Here is an 18,287-nt window from a genome sequence, read left to right as displayed (position 1 = left end):
AGGCGGTGGGAAGGGGGGGGGAGGAGGTGGGAAGGGGGGGAAGGGGGGAGGCGGTGGGAAGGGGGGGGATATAGAAACTAGCAAAAATCAGCTCGTTTTCATATACTAAACATGGGATTGCTGCTCTAATCAGTCAGATCCGGCCTGTGTGAGGATCCTACTCTGATCACAGTGATTCATTTACATTCACTGCACGTTTGTATACGCCAGCGCCGAAGGAGTTAAGGGCTCAGCTTCTGTGACGTAACGTGCCAGCGCCGCCTCTGTGGTGCGACGTGACGTCGGTGTCTTGGTTTGTTGACCTGGGTGCGTCACTTCCGGGTCGGCTGTGTTGTATTTTTTTTTCTTTCTCGTTGCGTTGTTTTTTTAGCGCCTGCTTTTGTTTCGCGTGTCCGGTGAGTGAGGAACCGGCGGGTGAGACGGGATTAAGCGGGGAGTATGGGTGGGGGGGAGAGGGTAAAGTTTGTATGTCTGGGTTAGGAGGCCTGCATCTGTATGCCAGGGGGAGACGCTAAGCTGGATCTGTATGCCAGGGGGAGAAGCTAGGCAGGATCTGTATGTCAGGGGGAGAAGCTAGATTGGATCTGTATGCCAGGGGGAGAAGCTAGGCAGGATCTGTATGACATGGAGAGACGCTGCTGGGCTGGATCTGTATGCCAGGGGGAGACGCTGCTGGGCTGGATCTGTATGCCAGGGGGAGACGCTGCTGGGCTGGATCTGTATGCCAGGGGGAGACGCTGCTGGACTGGATCTGTATGCCAGGGGGAGACGCTGCTGGACTGGATCTGTATGCCAGGGGGAGACGCTGCTGGACTGGATCTGTATGCCAGGGGGAGACGCTGCTGGACTGGATCTGTATGCCAGGGGGAGACGCTGCTGGGCTGGATCTGTATGCCAGGGGGAGACGCTGCTGGGCTGGATCTGTATGCCAGGGGGAGACGCTGCTGGGCTGGATCTGTATGCCAGGGGGAGACGCTGCTGGGCTGGATCTGTATGCCATGGGGAGACGCTGCTGGGCTGGATCTGTATGCCAGGGGGAGACGCTGCTGGGCTGGATCTGTATGTCAGGGGGAGACGCTGCTGGGCTGGATCTGTATGTCAGGGGGAGACGCTGCTGGGCTGGATCTGTATGCCAGGGGGAGACGCTGCTGGGCTGGATCTGTATGCCAGGGGGAGACGCTGCTGGGCTGGATCTGTATGCCAGGGGGAGACGCTGCTGGGCTGGATCAGTATGCCAGGGGGAGACGGTGCAGGACTGGATCTGTATGCCAGGGGGAGACGCTGCTGGGCTGGATCTGTATGCCAGGGGGGGAAGCTGCTGGGCTGGATCTGTATGCCAGGGGGAGAAGCTGCTGCTGGGTTGGATTTGTATGCCGGGGGGGGGGGGGGGGGGAGACGCTGGATCTATATGCCAGGGGATGGAGTTGCTTGGCTGGATTTGTATGCCAGGGGGAAGACGCTCGTGGGTTGGATCTGTATGCCAGGGCGAGACGCTGCTGGGCTGAAACTGTATGCCAGGGGGAGACGCTGCTGGGCTGGATCTGTATGCCAGGGCGAGACGCTGCTGGGCTGAAACTGTATGCCAGGGGGAGACGCTGCTGGGCTGGATCTGTATGCCAGGGGGAGACGCTGCTGGACTGGATCTGTATGCCAGGGCGAGACGCTGCTGGGCTGAAACTGTATGCCAGGGGGAGACGCTGCTGGGCTGGATCTGTATGCCAGGGGGAGACGCTGCTGGACTGGATCTGTATGCCAAGGGGAGACGCTGCTGGACTGGATCTGTATGCCAGGGGGAGACGCTGCTGGGCTGGATCTGTATGCCAGGGGGAGACGCTGCTGGACTGGATCTGTATGCCAGGGGGAGACGCCGCTGGGCTGGATCTGTATGCCAGGGGGAGACGCCGCTGGGCTGGATCTGTATGCCAGGGGGAGACGCTGCTGGGCTGGATCTGTATGCCATGGGGAGACGCTGCTGGGCTGGATCTGTATGCCAGGGGGAGACGCTGCTGGGCTGGATCTGTATGTCAGGGGGAGACGCTGCTGGGCTGGATCTGTATGCCAGGGGGAGACGCTGCTGGGCTGGATCTGTATGCCGGGGGAGACGCTGCTGGGCTGGATCTGTATGCCAGGGGGAGACGCTGCTGGGCTGGATCTGTATGCCAGGGGGAGACGCTGCAGGACTGGATCTGTATGACAGGGGAGACGGTGCAGGACTGGGTCTGTATGCCAGGGGGAGACGCTGCTGGGCTGGATCTGTATGCCAGGGGGGGAAGCTGCTGGGCTGGATCTGTATGCCAGGGGGAGAAGCTGCTGGGCTGGATCTGTATGCCAGGGGGAGAAGCTGCTGCTGGGTTGGATTTGTATGCCATGGAGACGCTGGATCTATATGCCAGGGGATGGAGTTGCTTGGCTGGATTTGTATGCCAGGGGGAAGACGCTCGTGGGCTGGATTTGTATACCAGATAGTCGATGGGACAAGCAACAGCTAGCGTGGGTCTGTATACTGGGGAATGGAAACAAGAACATCCTGGAGTGGAGATTCTGCCATGTTAAATCTGTATACCAGGGGAATAGAGAAAAATCTCATGCACATTAGACTGCTAAGCTATATCTCCATGGGTGGGGTTGAATGGGCTGCCGTTTCCACAGTAGGTTTGAACGTCCGACACTGGAATAATGGTTATTAATGAGGGCATTGGGCTGTACAACCTCATAATCTATCAGTCCTGACTCTTTTTTTCTTAAAATAAATCATGATTTCATATACAACTGTTAATTAAACACAGTGAGTTTTCTTCTAACATGACATAAATTTGGAAATGTGGTGTTATAGGTTTCTTATCATAATGCTATACATTGCCTTTTCAGCTTGTGACTCATGGGCAAAATCTGGAGTTTGCAAGTGTCCTTTGGACCATCTGCTCCCGCTAATTTCAAGACCGTTGCTCAAGCAGTTAAATAACATCTTATTTAATTTTTTCAGCTAAGATGATGTAAATATCTAATGAAAATGTTGATCATTTTTGTAACATTCACACTGTTGTTATTGTATTAAAGTATAATATTTTTTAAGACTTATATATTTTTCCGGCCTTCCTGGTCCTGTTAGAGACCTTATTGAAGATCTCTGCTGCTGTACCCTTGGATATATAGTTAAACTCAATTCTGCAGTATTGCAATTTTATGTTTTACATGACCAGGGCTCAAAAAATAAATAAATAAACACTCGTCCTCTGGACAAGTGGAAAATTGGGGTTCAAAAACTGTGGCTTCTGAAGAACTCTACAAATGTTACGCATGTGCACCGGTTCACTCTGGGAGGGCCACTCGTCCACCCAAGGGGCGGCTTAGGAAAGACAGCAGCTACTACAGAATGTTTTATGAAACAGCTGTCAATCACCTCTGCTTCTTGAAGTCATGCCAAGCGATGCCTTTTCTTAACGCTATGTGGGACATTGTAGGGTGCGACTAAGTTAAGCAGAACGGTGGTTCACAACTCGGCTTTCGATTCAATTCTTCAGCAGCCATGGTCTGTTAGTGCTACAATTCGCCTCCAATTTTCTACTCGTCCCTGTCTAGTGGGGTTATTTCAAACCCGGCCTACAGTATATCTATGCACTTGTCACCTGTTAGACAGATCCATAACTTTCCTATAGCATTATTCTCTCAATATTTTACTTATTAATATGGTGTTATTTTACACACCGCGTGTTGACTTTACTGAACACTGATCTTTTTCTCGCAGTGTAACTTGCCAGCATGTCAGGGGGTACAGAGCTCCTGAGTTCTATCCCTCCAGGAGGGGGGGACCCTGCTGGCCTGGAGGAACCTAAAAAAATGACGCGAGAGGACTGGAGGAAAAAGAAGGAGCTGGAAGAGCAGAGGAAGTTGGGTAATGCCCCGGCTGAAGTGGATGAAGAAGGAAAGTAAGTCTTCTGCACAATGCTTTGTTTTAAACTTGTATTCTATTGAAGGTTTTAGTAAAGGGGGGGGGGGGAGGGTTGAGGTACAGAAATGGAAGGGGTTCCATATACACTATTCAAATCAAGTCACGTGATTTGTGTGTGTGTGTGTGTAGCAAAAATACCTCCTGGGAGGGTGGGCCCATTCAAATAGAATCCATAGAGCAGGAGTGGCCAACTCCAGTCCTCAATGGCCAACAGGTCAGTCATTGAGCCACCTGTGCTGAAGCAGGAATATCCTTAAAACCTGACCTGCTAGTGGCCTTGAAGACTGGAGTTGGCCATCCCTGCATAGAGTTACCAAGAAAGGGGAGAATAATTCACTCTTATGCAACGTGCTCAGCCCGGAGTCCCTAACCATTGTAGCTCAACCATGGTTCTCATACTGTTCAGAATCTCTGGTGGGAGTCCTTAAAGTAGCTGGTAAACTTTTCCATGCCAATGCTTTTGTTTTAATGCCTCCCTCTCTCTGATGGGGAGGGGTTTAATTTATGCCAGTGGGGTAATGTACCTCCTGCAGAGCACAAACTAGCATCCTGCTAACGACAGTCTGATTTGCTACCTCCCAGTTATGTCCTGCCAATGAAGCTTCTGGGGTTCATGTTTATTTCACAACACCGCTGCTCATTCTTCAGCCTCGGAGTCCGTCGCAGACACTGCATCCTCAATCCTTATGAGGGCAAACTGATGTGTGTTGGATGATACCTTTAGGCCTCGGACATAGTGCGAGCACGCGACCAAAAGCGTGATGTCACACACGCCTGTACTTGCTGAGATACGTGGCCTGCATGTTTGCGCAATGGGGGCACGGCTGTGACATCATGGAGCTGACTCGCCCTCATCGGGCAAACCGCTCGTGACCCACACAGGAAATTTAAACGTCATCGCGCCAAGCACCTGTCGCACTTGTGCACCCACGCGCACACTATACACAAACACATTGGCGTTCTAGTGTTTGTTTTCGGCGGGAACAACGTCGCTCGCGCCATCTCCTGCACTATGGACGCAGCCTTAAAAAGTATGCAAGCATCAGTCTGCGCTGATCGCCGTTTTTAAATGTAAAACTCCCCAACTATTTATATAGCAGATCTCTTCTTGCCCTTACCAACGCAGTTTTCATTTATAAAATCGGACTCTTCGTTCAGGTGTTATAAGCAGTTCAAATATTAAGAGCCCGGGAGGTTAAAATGGAGCTCTCCCCAGTGCAGTGTAAAAGTTACCATGGTAACCTCCAAAGCTAGAGATTAAGACAGTCATGATGGTTAACGATAATTTTATTTAAACTCTGGGGGCAAGATACTAACATTATGTATCCTATAGGTTTGATTGAGGGAAGGCTGCTTTAAATGTTTAATTTGAGTCAACGCGTAACTCCTATAACTGGAACTTCAAATGATGAAATAATGTCATTTTTAATTTGGGATATGAAAACATGATGGGAGACAAAGCTGTGACGTGGTGATTTTTAAATGTGTAGGAAGCTGTTCTGTCTCCTTATCACTTCAAGACCCAGGCGCGTTTTAATCTAGTTTCTAATTGTAAAGAAGAATCCCAATGTTACAATTAAACTACAGGGAAGAAAGTGTATTCATAGTGTTCCATCTCTGCTATGGTGAGAAAATCAGAGCAGCGAATTTTGCCACAATAGTGTTTTTTTTTTTTTTTTTTTAGCACATATCTAGGGCAAAATAGATCAGTGCAAATCTGTGATATTTACTAGAAGCTCTTTGAGTTGTATGAGTTTCTCTTGTTTAAATCCCTTTGCTGTCGAACTAGTTTGCAGAATTTTCATGGGCTAAAAGTTTGAGAAATCCCAAACGGAAATCGCACATGTCCACCATCAATTTGCTGTTTTGCCAATGAATCACAGCTCCGTCACTAATTCGCCAATCACTTTCTCCTCTTCCCATATTTCGGGCTCCGGTTGAGAGTTCGCATCATTAATTGAAATGTTTGATGATTTTTGACAGGGCTGGGACTCTGCTGTGACTGTCGCCTGGTTCGCAAACTTGGGCAAAAGCTTCAGACATCTATTTTGTTAGGGATTTTTTTCGGTCTTTGTAAAATGCTGCATGTTGAAAAGTTTGGACACGTTTGCGAATTGTGCGTCGGGGTGTTTTGTTATTGTCCGCACCCCGGTGAATTTGGTAGAATTAAAAAAAAAAAAGATATATAAACATGATTTGTATAGTTTGCATGTATATTAGCATTATTCCCTTTGTGTACTTGTTCATGACTGTAGGATGCCCTGAACGAACACATCAGTACAGGATTACAATATAAATAGACGTACAGTATAATGAAAGGATAAAATGTTCTTTTGAATTTATACAGAGACATCAACCCTCACATCCCACAGTACATTTCTTCGGTCCCGTGGTATGTGGATCCTTCCAAAAGACCCACGCTAAAACACCAAAGGCCCCAGGATGAGAAACAGAGAGAATACACCCTGATGGGAGAGTGGTACAGGAAAGGTGTTAAAGAGGTAAGTATGCTTGTTTCCTAGGGATGCCTGTACCATGTTGGTGCCATTCCTAGGATGTCGTCAGTCTGCTTCTCCTAATTAGTTCCAATCCAAAAATTGCATAAGGAAACGAGGTCCCAGTTCTTCACATTACATCAACCTGAATTTAAAGGTGCAGGTTAGCCTTTGCATTAACCTTTATGTACCATATTAAATGGGCCGAAAGAGTAGCTATGTGGTAGCCTGGGATTGCTGTTCAAATCCCAGTGTTGGATCGCCTTGTTAAGTTGGTTGATTACATTACCTTAAACCTGTGGGCTATATTAGCAACATTTTCATCATTTAGGCTAAGGTTTATTATTGTCACAGGAGACCAGGACAAACACACCAGGGATCAATTCTCCAGACAGAAGCACAGAGTTTATCAAATTAATTTATTGGAAAAAGAAGTATCCACAACTATGTACAGTAAATCAACATATACACTTACAACTGGGACACAGGGGTTACCCTATAAACTTAGTTGCAGAGAATTCCGTAAAGAGATTTTTCTCTGTTTTTCCTCCTGCAGCGTCCGCTGCAGCTTGTCCCGTTGCCTCAGCTTCTTTCCAAGCTGCTTCTCCAAACGAAATCTGCTTCACAACTAAAACACTCGCTCACAGCTAACAAAGCGCTGATTTTATCTACTCTATCTAGCTGTCTCCCACTTAAGTGTTTGTAATATGACCCATTCCTTGATTGGGGGTAGGGGGGGGAGGAAATGCAACAACAAACCCACTTACATGCAAAAGTTACTTGGAAACATCACTGACCATTTGGCCACATTTCAGCTGAAAATATTTTATTTATTTTACTTATTATTATTATTATTATTATTATTAACAGGTAGAGGTAATGAAGGGCTTGACCTTTAATAAAAGCAGTCACATTTACCCCATCCGTCACAATTATCTTATCAAAATTTGTTACAAAACCCATGAGGATATAGATATAGAGGCCAAGAGATATTCAGAACAGAATTAGCGTTTTTTTTTTTTTTTTTTTATAAATATTTTTCCTTTATTGGTGTCGGACAGCAGATTGGTACATGTTACATACATTTATGAGCGACTCAACACAGGAATACAGCTTGATACATGTACAATATTTGGGGGAGGTTGATGACACTCAATAGTCCCTTTTCCAGTTTACAGTGGTGAAAAAGAGGGGGGATGACGAAGGAGGGGTGGATAGTTGGGAACGACTTTGGACAAAGAGAGGGGGGGGGAAGGGGGGGGAGGGAAAGATGGGGAGGACTTTGAGGGAAGGGGGGGTCGGTCCTATGGTCCTGTGATTGTGAAGGTCAGGGGGTCTGATCCTGGCCAAGGCTCCCATGTCGAATGGAATTGCGGCATTTTTTGCTTCAGCATTGCCGTTAATCTTTCCATAACCATGATTCCGTTTACCCTAGTGACTACCGTTCTTCTGGATGGGGCTTTGATTTTCTTCCAGGCTGCTGCTATACAGCATCTGGCGGCCGTCAGAATCGCTGCCATAAGCCTGGTTATAGGGGGGGGAAGGTCATCGACTGGTTTTCCCAGCACATAGGTCAGAGGGTCTAGGGGTACCTCCACCTCCAGGGTCTCGGCCAGCAGGCCCTGGATCCGGGTCCAGAATTTTTGGATCTCCGGACATGTCCACCAAATGTGGGACATGTCCCCCCTTTGACCACATCCCCTCCAGCAATCGTCAGGAGTAGCTGGATAGATCTGGTTCAGTCTACTCGGGGTCAGGTACCAGTGGAATAATATTTTGTAAATATTTTCTTTTGTGATGGAACAGATTGAAGTTTTGGAAGCTGCCTCCCAGATATCCTCCCAATCCTCTATGTCTATATTGGTGTTTAGTTCCTGGCTCCACCTTCTCATATATGCGTGGTTAGGGGAGGGTTGGGCCGCCTCTAGTGTTTTATATATCCCAGAGATGAGGCCTCTTTGGTACTCGCCTCTGAGGCAGAGGTTCTCAAATCTGGTGCACGGCGGGAATTTTAGGTTAGGGGATAGAGTTCTCAAAAAATGGCGAATCTGTAGGTATTGGAATATGGGAAGATCAGGGGACGTTAGTTTGATTCTCAGTTCTCGGAGGGGCATGACCTCATCGCTTTCCAGCAAGTCCGCAACCACTCTGATATTTAGGCCTTGAAATTGGCTGAATTGGGGTCGGGAACAACCGGGCGGGAAATCCGGGTTCCCGAATAGAGGGGTCAATTGAGAGGGGGTTGAAGCTAGGCCATATTTCCCTTTGGTTTTCAACCATGTCGACCACGTGCATCTCATTGCTCCAAGGCTGAGTCTCGTGGGCCTCCTTCCCTTGTGGACGTGAGTCCAAAGCAGGGCTGAGAGGGGGGTCGGGGACGCGTGGAATGTCTCTATTTCTAACCAACAATTGGAGGCCGGGGGGTTGTTCCAAACCACCGCCTGTCTCAGTTGTGCTGCCCGATAGTATCGGGCCACGTCCGGCGCCCCCAGACCCCCTCTCGTCCTCGACGCCAAGAGTACCGACCGTGGGACCCTGGCTCTCCGTTGTTGCCAGACGAAGCGCAGTATATGGGACTGAATATTCCTTAAATCTGCTAATGGGACGGGGACAGGGAGGGTTTGAAAATAATAGAGCAGGCGGGGGAGGATATTCATTTTGGCGGATATTATCCTGCCAAACCATGATATTTGGTGGGTCTGCCAGGTCTCGAGATCTCTTAAGATCTGACGGAAAAGGGGAGGGTAGTTGGTTTGATATAATGAGCCATATGAGCTCGTTATTTTGACCCCTAAATACTTAATATGGGAGCTATTCCATCTATACTTAAATTTCTTTTGTAGGGATGTCCATACGGGGTTCGGCAGTAATATATTGAGAGCCTCCGATTTGTCTGTGTTGACTTTGTAGTCTGAGAGGTGGCCAAATTGGTCTAACAGTTTTTCTAGGTTGGGGAGGGAAGTGAGGGGGTCTGATAGGGTAAGGATGATGTCGTCGGCAAACAGGGATATTTTATACTCCCTGTCTCCGACTAGGATTCCCTTTACGGATGGGTCTGTTCTAATTCTGGCAGCTAGGGGTTCTATAGACAGGGCGAAAAGTAAAGGGGAGAGGGGGCAACCTTGTCTAGTACCGTTGTGGATTTTTATTGGGTTGGATCGGCCACCCGGGAGTTTTAATATGGCCGTGGGGTTGGTATAGAGGGCTCGGACTCCTTCTAGGAATGGGCCTGAGAAGCCGAACTGGCGCATTGTCTGGTCAAGGAAAGACCATTTGATCCGGTCAAAGGCCTTCTCCGCGTCGAGGCTGAGTATCAAGGCCTGGGACTTTTTGAGGTGCACGTGGTCTATAATGTCAATAATTTTGCGGGTGTTGTCAGAGGCCTGTCTTCCTGACACAAATCCCACCTGGTCTATATGAATTAGTCTCGGGAGAATAGGGTTCAGTCTGTTTGCTAGAATTTTGCTGAAAAGCTTGAGGTCAGTATTCAGTAGGGAAATGGGGCGGTAGCTGCCACATTGAAGTGGGTCCCTGCCCTCTTTATGTATGATAGCCAAGTTGGCTGCCGACATAGTGCCTGGGATTTGTTCTCCTTGGAGAAATGAGTTAAACATTTCTAGGAGGTAGGGGGACAGGGATTTTGCTAATTTTTTATAGTAACCGTTGGTAAAGCCATCCGGTCCTGGGGTCTTTGCTAATTTGAGTGAGGATATTGCTTTATCTAGCTCTTCTTGGGTTATGCTCTGGTTTAAGAACTCACGTTCTTCTTGTGAGAGGGAGGGGAGGTTGCATTGGGTTAGATAGTCGGTGGTGCTCTCATCATTGAGGTCTGACTGATTGATGGGGTGGAGGTTGTAGAGGTCGGTGTAGAACTCTGCAAATTCCCGGGCAATATCTTTCTCATTATATGAGATTTGACCACTTTTGGTTTTGATTTTTGTTATCTGGGTCTTTGTCTTAATGCCTCTTAGTTTTGAGGCCAGAAGTTTGTCCGCTTTGTTACCCCTATCATAGAACCGTTGTTTGGTCCATTTCAGGGCTCTCTCTACCTCGTCAAGTTGGAGTATTTTTAGGTCGGATCTCGCTTTCTCCAGGGTTCTAAACACCTTTCTCGATTGGGATTGTTTATGCATTTGCTCTAGCTTTATGATTTTTTCGGTTAGTTCTTTCTGGGCTTTCTGTTTTATTTTTTTCCTATAGGAGGCTAGCGATATGAGTTCCCCTCTTATAGTGGCTTTGTGGGCTTCCCAGAGCATTGCTGCTGCCGGGACCGAGCCTTTGTTTAACTGGAAAAAGGTGTGCAGTTTTTGTTTAATTGTCTTGATCACTTGTGGGTCGTTGAGAAGCGAGTCACTGAGTTTCCAGGAATATACTGTTGTTTTGACGAAGGGTAGAGAGAGGGTGAGTATGATAGGGGCATGGTCAGACCAGGTTATTGGGCCTATGTCGGAATGGGAGGATGCCTGGAGTACATTGTTGGTGCCCAGAAAGTAATCGATCCGCGAGTAAGACTGGTGGGGGGTTGAGTAGAAGGAATAGTCCCTCTGGCCCACATGCTGGGTCCGCCAAATGTCTGTCAGCGAATACTCTCTGATAGTGTTCTGGAACTTTTGGGCCTTTTTCTGCAGTTGGCTAGAGTATGGGGTCGCTGTCTGCCCTGATCTATCTTGGTCCGGGTCAAGGACCATATTTGCGTCACCGACAAGGAGGAGGGAGGAAAGCGTCGAGTGGTCAAGGGTACTAAGAAGGTTCTGGAGGAATTGGTTCTGGTTTGCGTTCGGGGCGTAGATGTTGAGAATGGCTATGGGGGAGCCTGACAGTGTGCCTTTGAGGAGTATATATCGTCCCTCTGGGTCTTTGGTTACCTGTGTGGGGGCAAATGGGGTGTTGTTTTTAATCAGAATAGCCACCCCTCTTTTTTTGTTGGGGGAGGATGCAAAGAATGCTTGGGGATATGTGTGCTTAAATGTGTTAGGAGGGTCAGCAGTGTTGAAATGGGTTTCTTGGATACATATTATATCTCCTTTGGTTTTTTTAAATTCTTGGAGGGCTAGTTTGCGTTTGCGTGTTGAGTTAAGTCCCTTAACGTTCAGGGATATGATCTTTATTGACGCCATTAATGGGGAAGGGGGGGTCTCGGGGTTAAACCCTTGTCCCTGAGGTATTCCCATGTCAGGGTCGGCTTGGGCCTTGTTGTGAGTATGCGGGGGGGGGTTTCTGTTGTGCCATAGGTAGGTGGTGGGTAGGGGAGGGGGGGGAAGGGTGGAGTAAGAGGGGAATGGGGGGGGGGGGGCGACACAATAGGACAAGAGAGAAGGTGGCTGTCCTGGAGCCCGAAAAAGATTCCTCTTGACATTCTGGTGTCAAGGGGGGGGGGTACAAAAGACCCCTGGGAGAACTTTCGGGGCGTCATTCACAGATCGGAGCCAGGAAGTCGGGTCCGGCGCCCTCACTAGGTTGCGGGCAGAGAGGGGGGGGGGAGGGGGGAGGAACTTAACATTTACGTAGTCCGCATGGGGTTTACACGTTGCTCTCGGGGAAGTACTTTTCCTAGATTGAATCTCCGCCTAAACTTTATGGTCATTGTCTATACCATCAGTATCGGCACTTATATTCATACATATTGAGACAGGTTGGTCAGACATAGTAGCTTCGCCTTGGGGCTGAGAGGAGAGGGGTGGGGGGATGAGGGGGGGTGGGGGGTGAGGGGGGTAGGAGGTGAGGGGGGGTAGGGGGTGGGGGGTGGGGGGGGTAGGGGGCGGGTAGGGGGTGAGGGGGGTAGGGGGTGGGGGGGGGGAGAGGGGGGTAGGGGTTGGGGGGGGGGAGAGGGGGGGGTGGGGAGGAGAGAGAGAGGGGGGGAGGAGAGAGAGGGAGGGGAGGAGAGAGGGGGGGGAGGGTGAGAGGGGGGGAGGGAGAGGGGGAGGGGAGAGGAAGGGAGAGGGGGTGGGGGGGAGGGGGGGGGAGGGGGGGTGGGGAGGGGGGGGTGGGGAGGGGGGGGAATTGGAGGGGGGGGAACTCAGCATATACATCGTCCACCTGTGGTTTACATATTGCTCTCGGGGGGGTACTTTTCCCTAGAGTGAATCTTCACCTAAGCTTTATAATCATTTTCTATACATTCAGTATTGGCTTATATATTCCTACAGAGTAAAACAGCTTGGTCAGATCTAATATCTTAGTTCTGGGGGAGAGGGAAGGGATGAGGGTAGGTGGGGGGATGAGGGGGGGATGAGGGGGGAGGGGGGGGTGGGGGTAGGTGAGGGGATGAGGGGGAGGAGGTTGGGAGGGGTGGGGGGGGGAGGGAGAAGGGGGGGGGAATAAGAGGGGGGGAGCACAATATTTACATCATCAGCATGGAATTGTACATTGCTTTCTGGGGGAGATCTTTTCCCCAGTCATGGTATCGCAAATCGCTTGTGGGTGTCCTTTATACATTCAATATTGGAGTATGTCTCAACACGGAGTGAGACAGGTTGGTCAAACACATCCAGCATGGGGGGGGGAGGGGGGGGGGGGGGAGAGAAGGGGAGGGGGGGAGAGGAGGAGAGGGGAAGGGGAGGGAGGGGAGGGGGGGGATCTCGACATATACATCTTCCACCTGTGGTTTACATATTACTCTCGGGGGGGTACTTTTCCCTAGAGTGAGTCTTCACCTAAACTTTATGATCAATTTCTATACATTCAGTATTGGCGTATATATTCCTACAGAGTAAAACAGCTTGGTCAGATCTAATATCTTAGCTCTGGGGGGAGAGGGAAGGGGTGAGGGTAGGTGGGGGGGATGAGGGGGGGGGAGGGAGGGGTGGGGGTAGGTGTGGGGATGAGGGGGGGGAGGTTGGGAGGGGTGGTGGGGGGGGGGGAGGGAGAAGGGGGGGGTGGGAATAAGAGGGTGGGGAGCACAATATTTACATCATCAACATAAAATTGAAACATTGCCCTCTGGGGGAGATCTTTTCCCCAGTCATGATATCGTATACCGCTTGTGGGTGTCCTTTATACAGTCAATATTGGAGTATGTCTCAACACGGAGTAAGACAGGTTGGTCAAACACATCCAGCATGGGGAGGGGGGGAGGGGAGGGGGGGGGGGAGAGAAGGGGAGGGGAGAGGAGTAAAGGTGGGGGGGGAGGGGGAGGGGAAGAGGGGAGAGGGGGTGGGGAGGGTGGGGGGGAAGCTGGGGGGGGGGGATAGGGGGGGGGGAAGGGGGAGGAGGGGTGGCATTTATTTACAACATCCATCATTATTTGGGGGGCACTCCTAAGGGGAGCTCCCTCTTATCTCTGGGCCGTGCTCGTTCATACAACCTGCTTGTTGTGAGTAGAGGGGGGGGGGGCGGGGGTCACCCGCAGCAGTCTTTGGGTGCTTGAGCTTGTTCAGAGTGTCCCTGGGTCTCTGGCCTCGGAGCTGGGTCTCCTCTAGTTGGGGGTTAGTGGCGGGTTCTCATCTCGCGAGGGCGTGGAGAGCGAGAACACGGAGTAGCGCGGATGCTGATCCCCGTCTCTGGAGCTCGGATCCTAGCGGGCGTTGTCCTTGGTTCCTGCGGCCTCGGGCGGGAACACAGGGGTGAGTAGGTTGGTTACTCTGGTTAACAAGCGGGGGGGGGGGGGTGAAGGAGAGGGACCGTAGTGGGGGGGGGGGAGGGAGGGGGGGGGTCCGGCAAGAGTCCTCTGGAAGGAGAGGTCTGTTAGAGGCGTCCTTGGTTCTCCGGTCACGGGGGTCGGGCCTTCTCACGCTGGGGCCCCGTGTTGTTATTTTGCTCATAGAGATCGCGATAGGGCGGCCTCTGGTGGACTTGCAGGGAGGCGCAGGTACTGGAGTCTTCCGCTGGTGCCTGGAACTCTGTGGGAGCAGCTGCAAAGAGGTGAGTGGAGGGAGGGGGGGGGGATGTACGGGAGAGGGGAGAGTGGGGTGGGGGGGGAGAAGGGAGAGTGGGGGGGGATAGGAGGGTGTGGGGGGGGGGAGAGGAGGGTGTGGGGGGGGGAGAGGAGGGTGTGGGGGGGGGAGAGGAGGGTGTGGGGGGGGGGGTGATGGTTTGCAAGTAGCTGTGTCAGGGCCTGTAGGGTCTACGGTGCCTTTCACATCTTGGGGGATTTTGGCGGCAGGCGCCTACTTCAATCCTCCAGGGCCTCTAGATCTGTGTGTTGTGTCTGTGAGGGAGACTTGCGAGTTCTTGAGTTCCACTAGGCAGCAGGGACATCTTGGTTCACCGGGGCCGTTGACTAGCCAGTCCTCTCCGATGCTCGGGGGGTTTCTTGGGGAGCCGTCTCTGGAGCTGCCTCTTGTGGGGGGCGTTTGTTCTTCGGTGGGGGGGAGTGGAATCCCTAGAGCTTTTAGGAAGTCCTTTGAGTCCTCAGGTGTGGATACTGTATAATGGCGGCCGTTGCGGAGCACCACCAATTTGAAGGGGAACCCCCAGCGGTATTTAACCCCTTGGTCTCTGAGGTAGGTGGTGAGTGGGCGCATCGCGTTTCTCTTATTGATAGTTAGTTGGGAGAGATCATTAAATAGTTGGATCTGTACGCCGTCCATTGATACTGAACGCAGATCCCTGGCGGCCATCATGATGCGCTCCTTTGCAGAGTATGCGTGCATTCTAAGCACCACATCTCTGTGACGGTTGGGGTCTGCTGACTTTGGGCCTAGGGCTCTGTGAGCTCGGTCAGTGTGCAAATCATGGTCTGATAAGTCGGGGACAAGCTGTAGGAAGAGCCTGCGGAGGTAAGGTTGTAGTTCCTCATGTGTGATGTCCTCAGGGATGTTTTTAAGGCGGATATTCTGTCTTCTTTCTCTGTTTTCAAGATCCTCTAATTTGTTTTGTAAGTCGCGGACCGCATCCCCGCATCTCAGGACTTCCTCGTGGGTCTCAGCTTGCTCGTTTGATATTCCCTCCACTTTGCTCTCTAAATCTTCTGTTCGCTCCGTTAGCGCTCCTATTTCGGCGCGTATGTTCTGGAGGGCTTTTTCGGTGTCTTCTTGGACCCCTCTTCTCATTTTGGTGACGAGAGCGTCAAAAAATTCTTTATTTAGAACGGGGGGGTCCTCATTAGCCGGGCTCTGTCGGCCGCTTGGCGCCTCGTGCTCCGGATCTCCCTCGGCGCCATCTTGCCCATCAGGGCTAATACCAGCCAGGCGCTGTGCCGGGGGGAAAAACTTGGTTACCGGGTACTGATTTTTCTTTTGAGATTTCCCTGTCATCTCAGCAGTGTTAGGGGATGGTCTGGAGTCTAAATTCGGGGGGTTTGGGGTGGGGGAAAAGCTTATTCTAATAGCTTTATCTGTGAGGGTGCCAGGAGCTCTCTCACTAGCAGACCATCGGCTGTGACGTCACCGGAAGTCCTCTCAGAATTAGCGGTTTTAAGACGAATACATAATCGTGGTGGCCAATTTATCCAGCCAATCTGTACAAACTCAGCATGGGGTTTGTGGAGCAATGAGTTCCACCCAATTTCAGAATAGCATTCACAACTTCATTTGTTCATGATTCCTTTGATCTAAAGTTACAACCAAATGGGTCGGTAAATGCGGACGTAAGAAGAGCCAGGACATTTTATTTACATGATGCCTATTGATCCCCATTGTTGCCTATGCAGGGTTCCATTGCTACCAAATATCGCGATGGAGCATGTGAGAACTGTGGATCTATGTCTCATAAGAAGAAAGATTGCTTTGAAGTAAGTTGTTTTCCCCGTAATGCAAAGTACGCTGTGATACTCTGGCTATAACATTGCACAAGACATTAAATATTATTTGTAGGTGGCGGCCCCCAGGGCTGCTTATTAACGGGAGTTACTTATTCTGAACTTTACGATAAAATATATCTTTTGAACATCAAAAACTATAGTTATCGCTTCTGTAAGGAAATGCAGTGAAACACCATAGCTTACTTCTTCATTACTATCTGAAATAGGTCTCTGAATAACTGTTTTTAATGAAACAAAACGAAACACAGAACATAATGAAAGGCGCTCCGCTCTACTAATACATATATAAAAACAGGACATACATTTACTCCGAGCAACAATAATATACAGTAGCAGAAAAACACTTAAAACAAGACCCTGTACACGCTCAATGATGGTACTAACTCATCTATCATATGCAATGCTATAAAGGCCAAGCTAGTATAAATAAAGTGCAGAAGCAAACCGCACCAAGACCCGCCGGTCAAAAAATGAATGTAACAGAACAATAGGTATCACTAAGTTACTCCCTATTCACCATACTAATGCCGCGTATATGGTTGTCGAGAGCGCGCGGAGGAGTGTGTGTGCGGCGCGATCACAATGTCTTAAGGCAATGATCGTAGCCATAGACCGCGAGGGGGAGCGCGGTGCATGAGGAATAAGCTAAGTTTGATTCTACGGCACGACGGCCAGGTCACGTGAGCAGTTCGTCCAATGAGGGCGGAGCAGCTCTGTGATGTCACGACCAACGCCCCCCGACACGCCTCCCCGTCGCTTTTACCCTGTCCACAAATCGCTTCAGCTAAAAAGCGGATGATGTCATGCGCACGGACACAAGCGCGCAGTCACCATGGACCCAGTCTGAGTTAGTACCACATCGTATCTAGTGAGCTGAGGCACATTAATTCAGCACTTGATGCAGTACCCAAACCCAAACACAATGGTTAAAGCAAAGCCATTACCACCAGAAGAATGAAATTGCGATGCTGAAGAAGCGTTTACGAAATGTACATCATGGTGTTTTTACTCCTATCCGCTCCCTGATGGACCAACACAAGGCCACACCATGAAGCCGCTATTATCATCATGCTTCATTGAAAGAATGGGCAATCCTTTCATTCTTTCAGCATCACAATTTCATCTGATGGTAATGGGTTTGCTTTAACAATGATGTTTGTATTTAGGTACAGCATCAAGTGCTGAATATTTATCCCTCAGTTCTCTAGATACTTTGTGATACTCCCTTAGTATGGCGAATAGGGGGTAACTTAGTGATGCCTATTGTTCTGTTACATTCATTTCTTTGACGGTCAGGTCTTGGCGCGGACAAAAACAGCACCCACTTTTCTGCACTTTATTCATACTAGCTTGGCCTTTATGGTATTGCATATGATGGATTAATTGGTACCATCAGGGAGTGTACAAGATCTTTTTGTGTGTGTGTTTTCTGCTACTGTATACTATTGTTGCTCTGAGTAAATGTGTCTTTTTTTTGTACTGATTTATTAGAGACGAGTGTTTCTCGTTTTGGTCGTGTTTCTTGGCACCATTGGGGAATCTATTTATTTTAGGGTTTTATATCCCCAGTTTTTTTGATCTCGCTGTTGTAATTTTTTCCATTTGAGCAGTGCTTTGCTTCTGTGTGTATTACTCAAATGTGGGGTTTTAACCGACCTTCTGGTTTCTCGGTGAGTAACTGAACTGGCTGCAATATTACCAGTTGAGCAGCAAGGTTATATAAAATGTTATATTTGCTTTCCAGAGACCTAGGAGAGTGGGAGCAAGGTTCACCGGGACTAACATTGCACCGGATGAACATGATCAACCTCAGCTCATGTTGGACTACGATGGGAAGAGGGACCGGTGGAATGGCTACAACCCAGAAGAACACATGAGGATTGTTGAAGAGCATTCCAAGGTTGATTTGGTATGTTGGGTTCTATTTTGTTCTAGACTATATTTTTTTTAACACATTTGCTTCCAGATGGGCTTGTGGAGCAATGCGTTGCAGGTCACTCCTGTAGCTAAAGGATTAGCAATGCATTCTTACATTGATGACTATGTATTTGCTGCTTTTTATAGGAGATGAATGATGTTCATGGACACTCGTGCAGTCCCGTCTGTGAATATCTTCCTGTCTAAGAAGTGTAGTGAGACGTAA

General features: G+C 49.5%; 1 protein-coding gene across 2 annotated transcripts in view; it reads left to right on the top strand.

The window, feature by feature from the left end:
• The first annotated feature begins 256 nt into the window (after positions 1-256).
• Positions 257-18,287, top strand: part of SLU7 (spliceosome associated SLU7) — a 36,531-nt gene continuing 18,500 nt past the window's right edge. Inside the window, exons 1-5 of one of the 2 annotated variants that reach the window (XM_075601941.1) lie at positions 257-395; positions 3,746-3,926; positions 6,297-6,450; positions 16,034-16,114; positions 17,889-18,053. In XM_075601941.1, coding sequence (XP_075458056.1) covers positions 3,760-3,926; positions 6,297-6,450; positions 16,034-16,114; positions 17,889-18,053 — 567 coding nt within the window. In that variant the 5' untranslated portion in view covers positions 257-395; positions 3,746-3,759. Of the gene's footprint in view, positions 415-3,745; positions 3,927-6,296; positions 6,451-16,033; positions 16,115-17,888; positions 18,054-18,287 lie in introns of both variants that reach the window. The other variant, XM_075601942.1, reaches the window with a different exon arrangement.

This window comes from Ascaphus truei, chromosome 5, assembly GCF_040206685.1.
Source record: "Ascaphus truei isolate aAscTru1 chromosome 5, aAscTru1.hap1, whole genome shotgun sequence".
NCBI classification, from domain to species: domain Eukaryota; kingdom Metazoa; phylum Chordata; class Amphibia; order Anura; family Ascaphidae; genus Ascaphus; species Ascaphus truei.
This window is presented reverse-complemented; position numbering and strand designations above follow the sequence as displayed.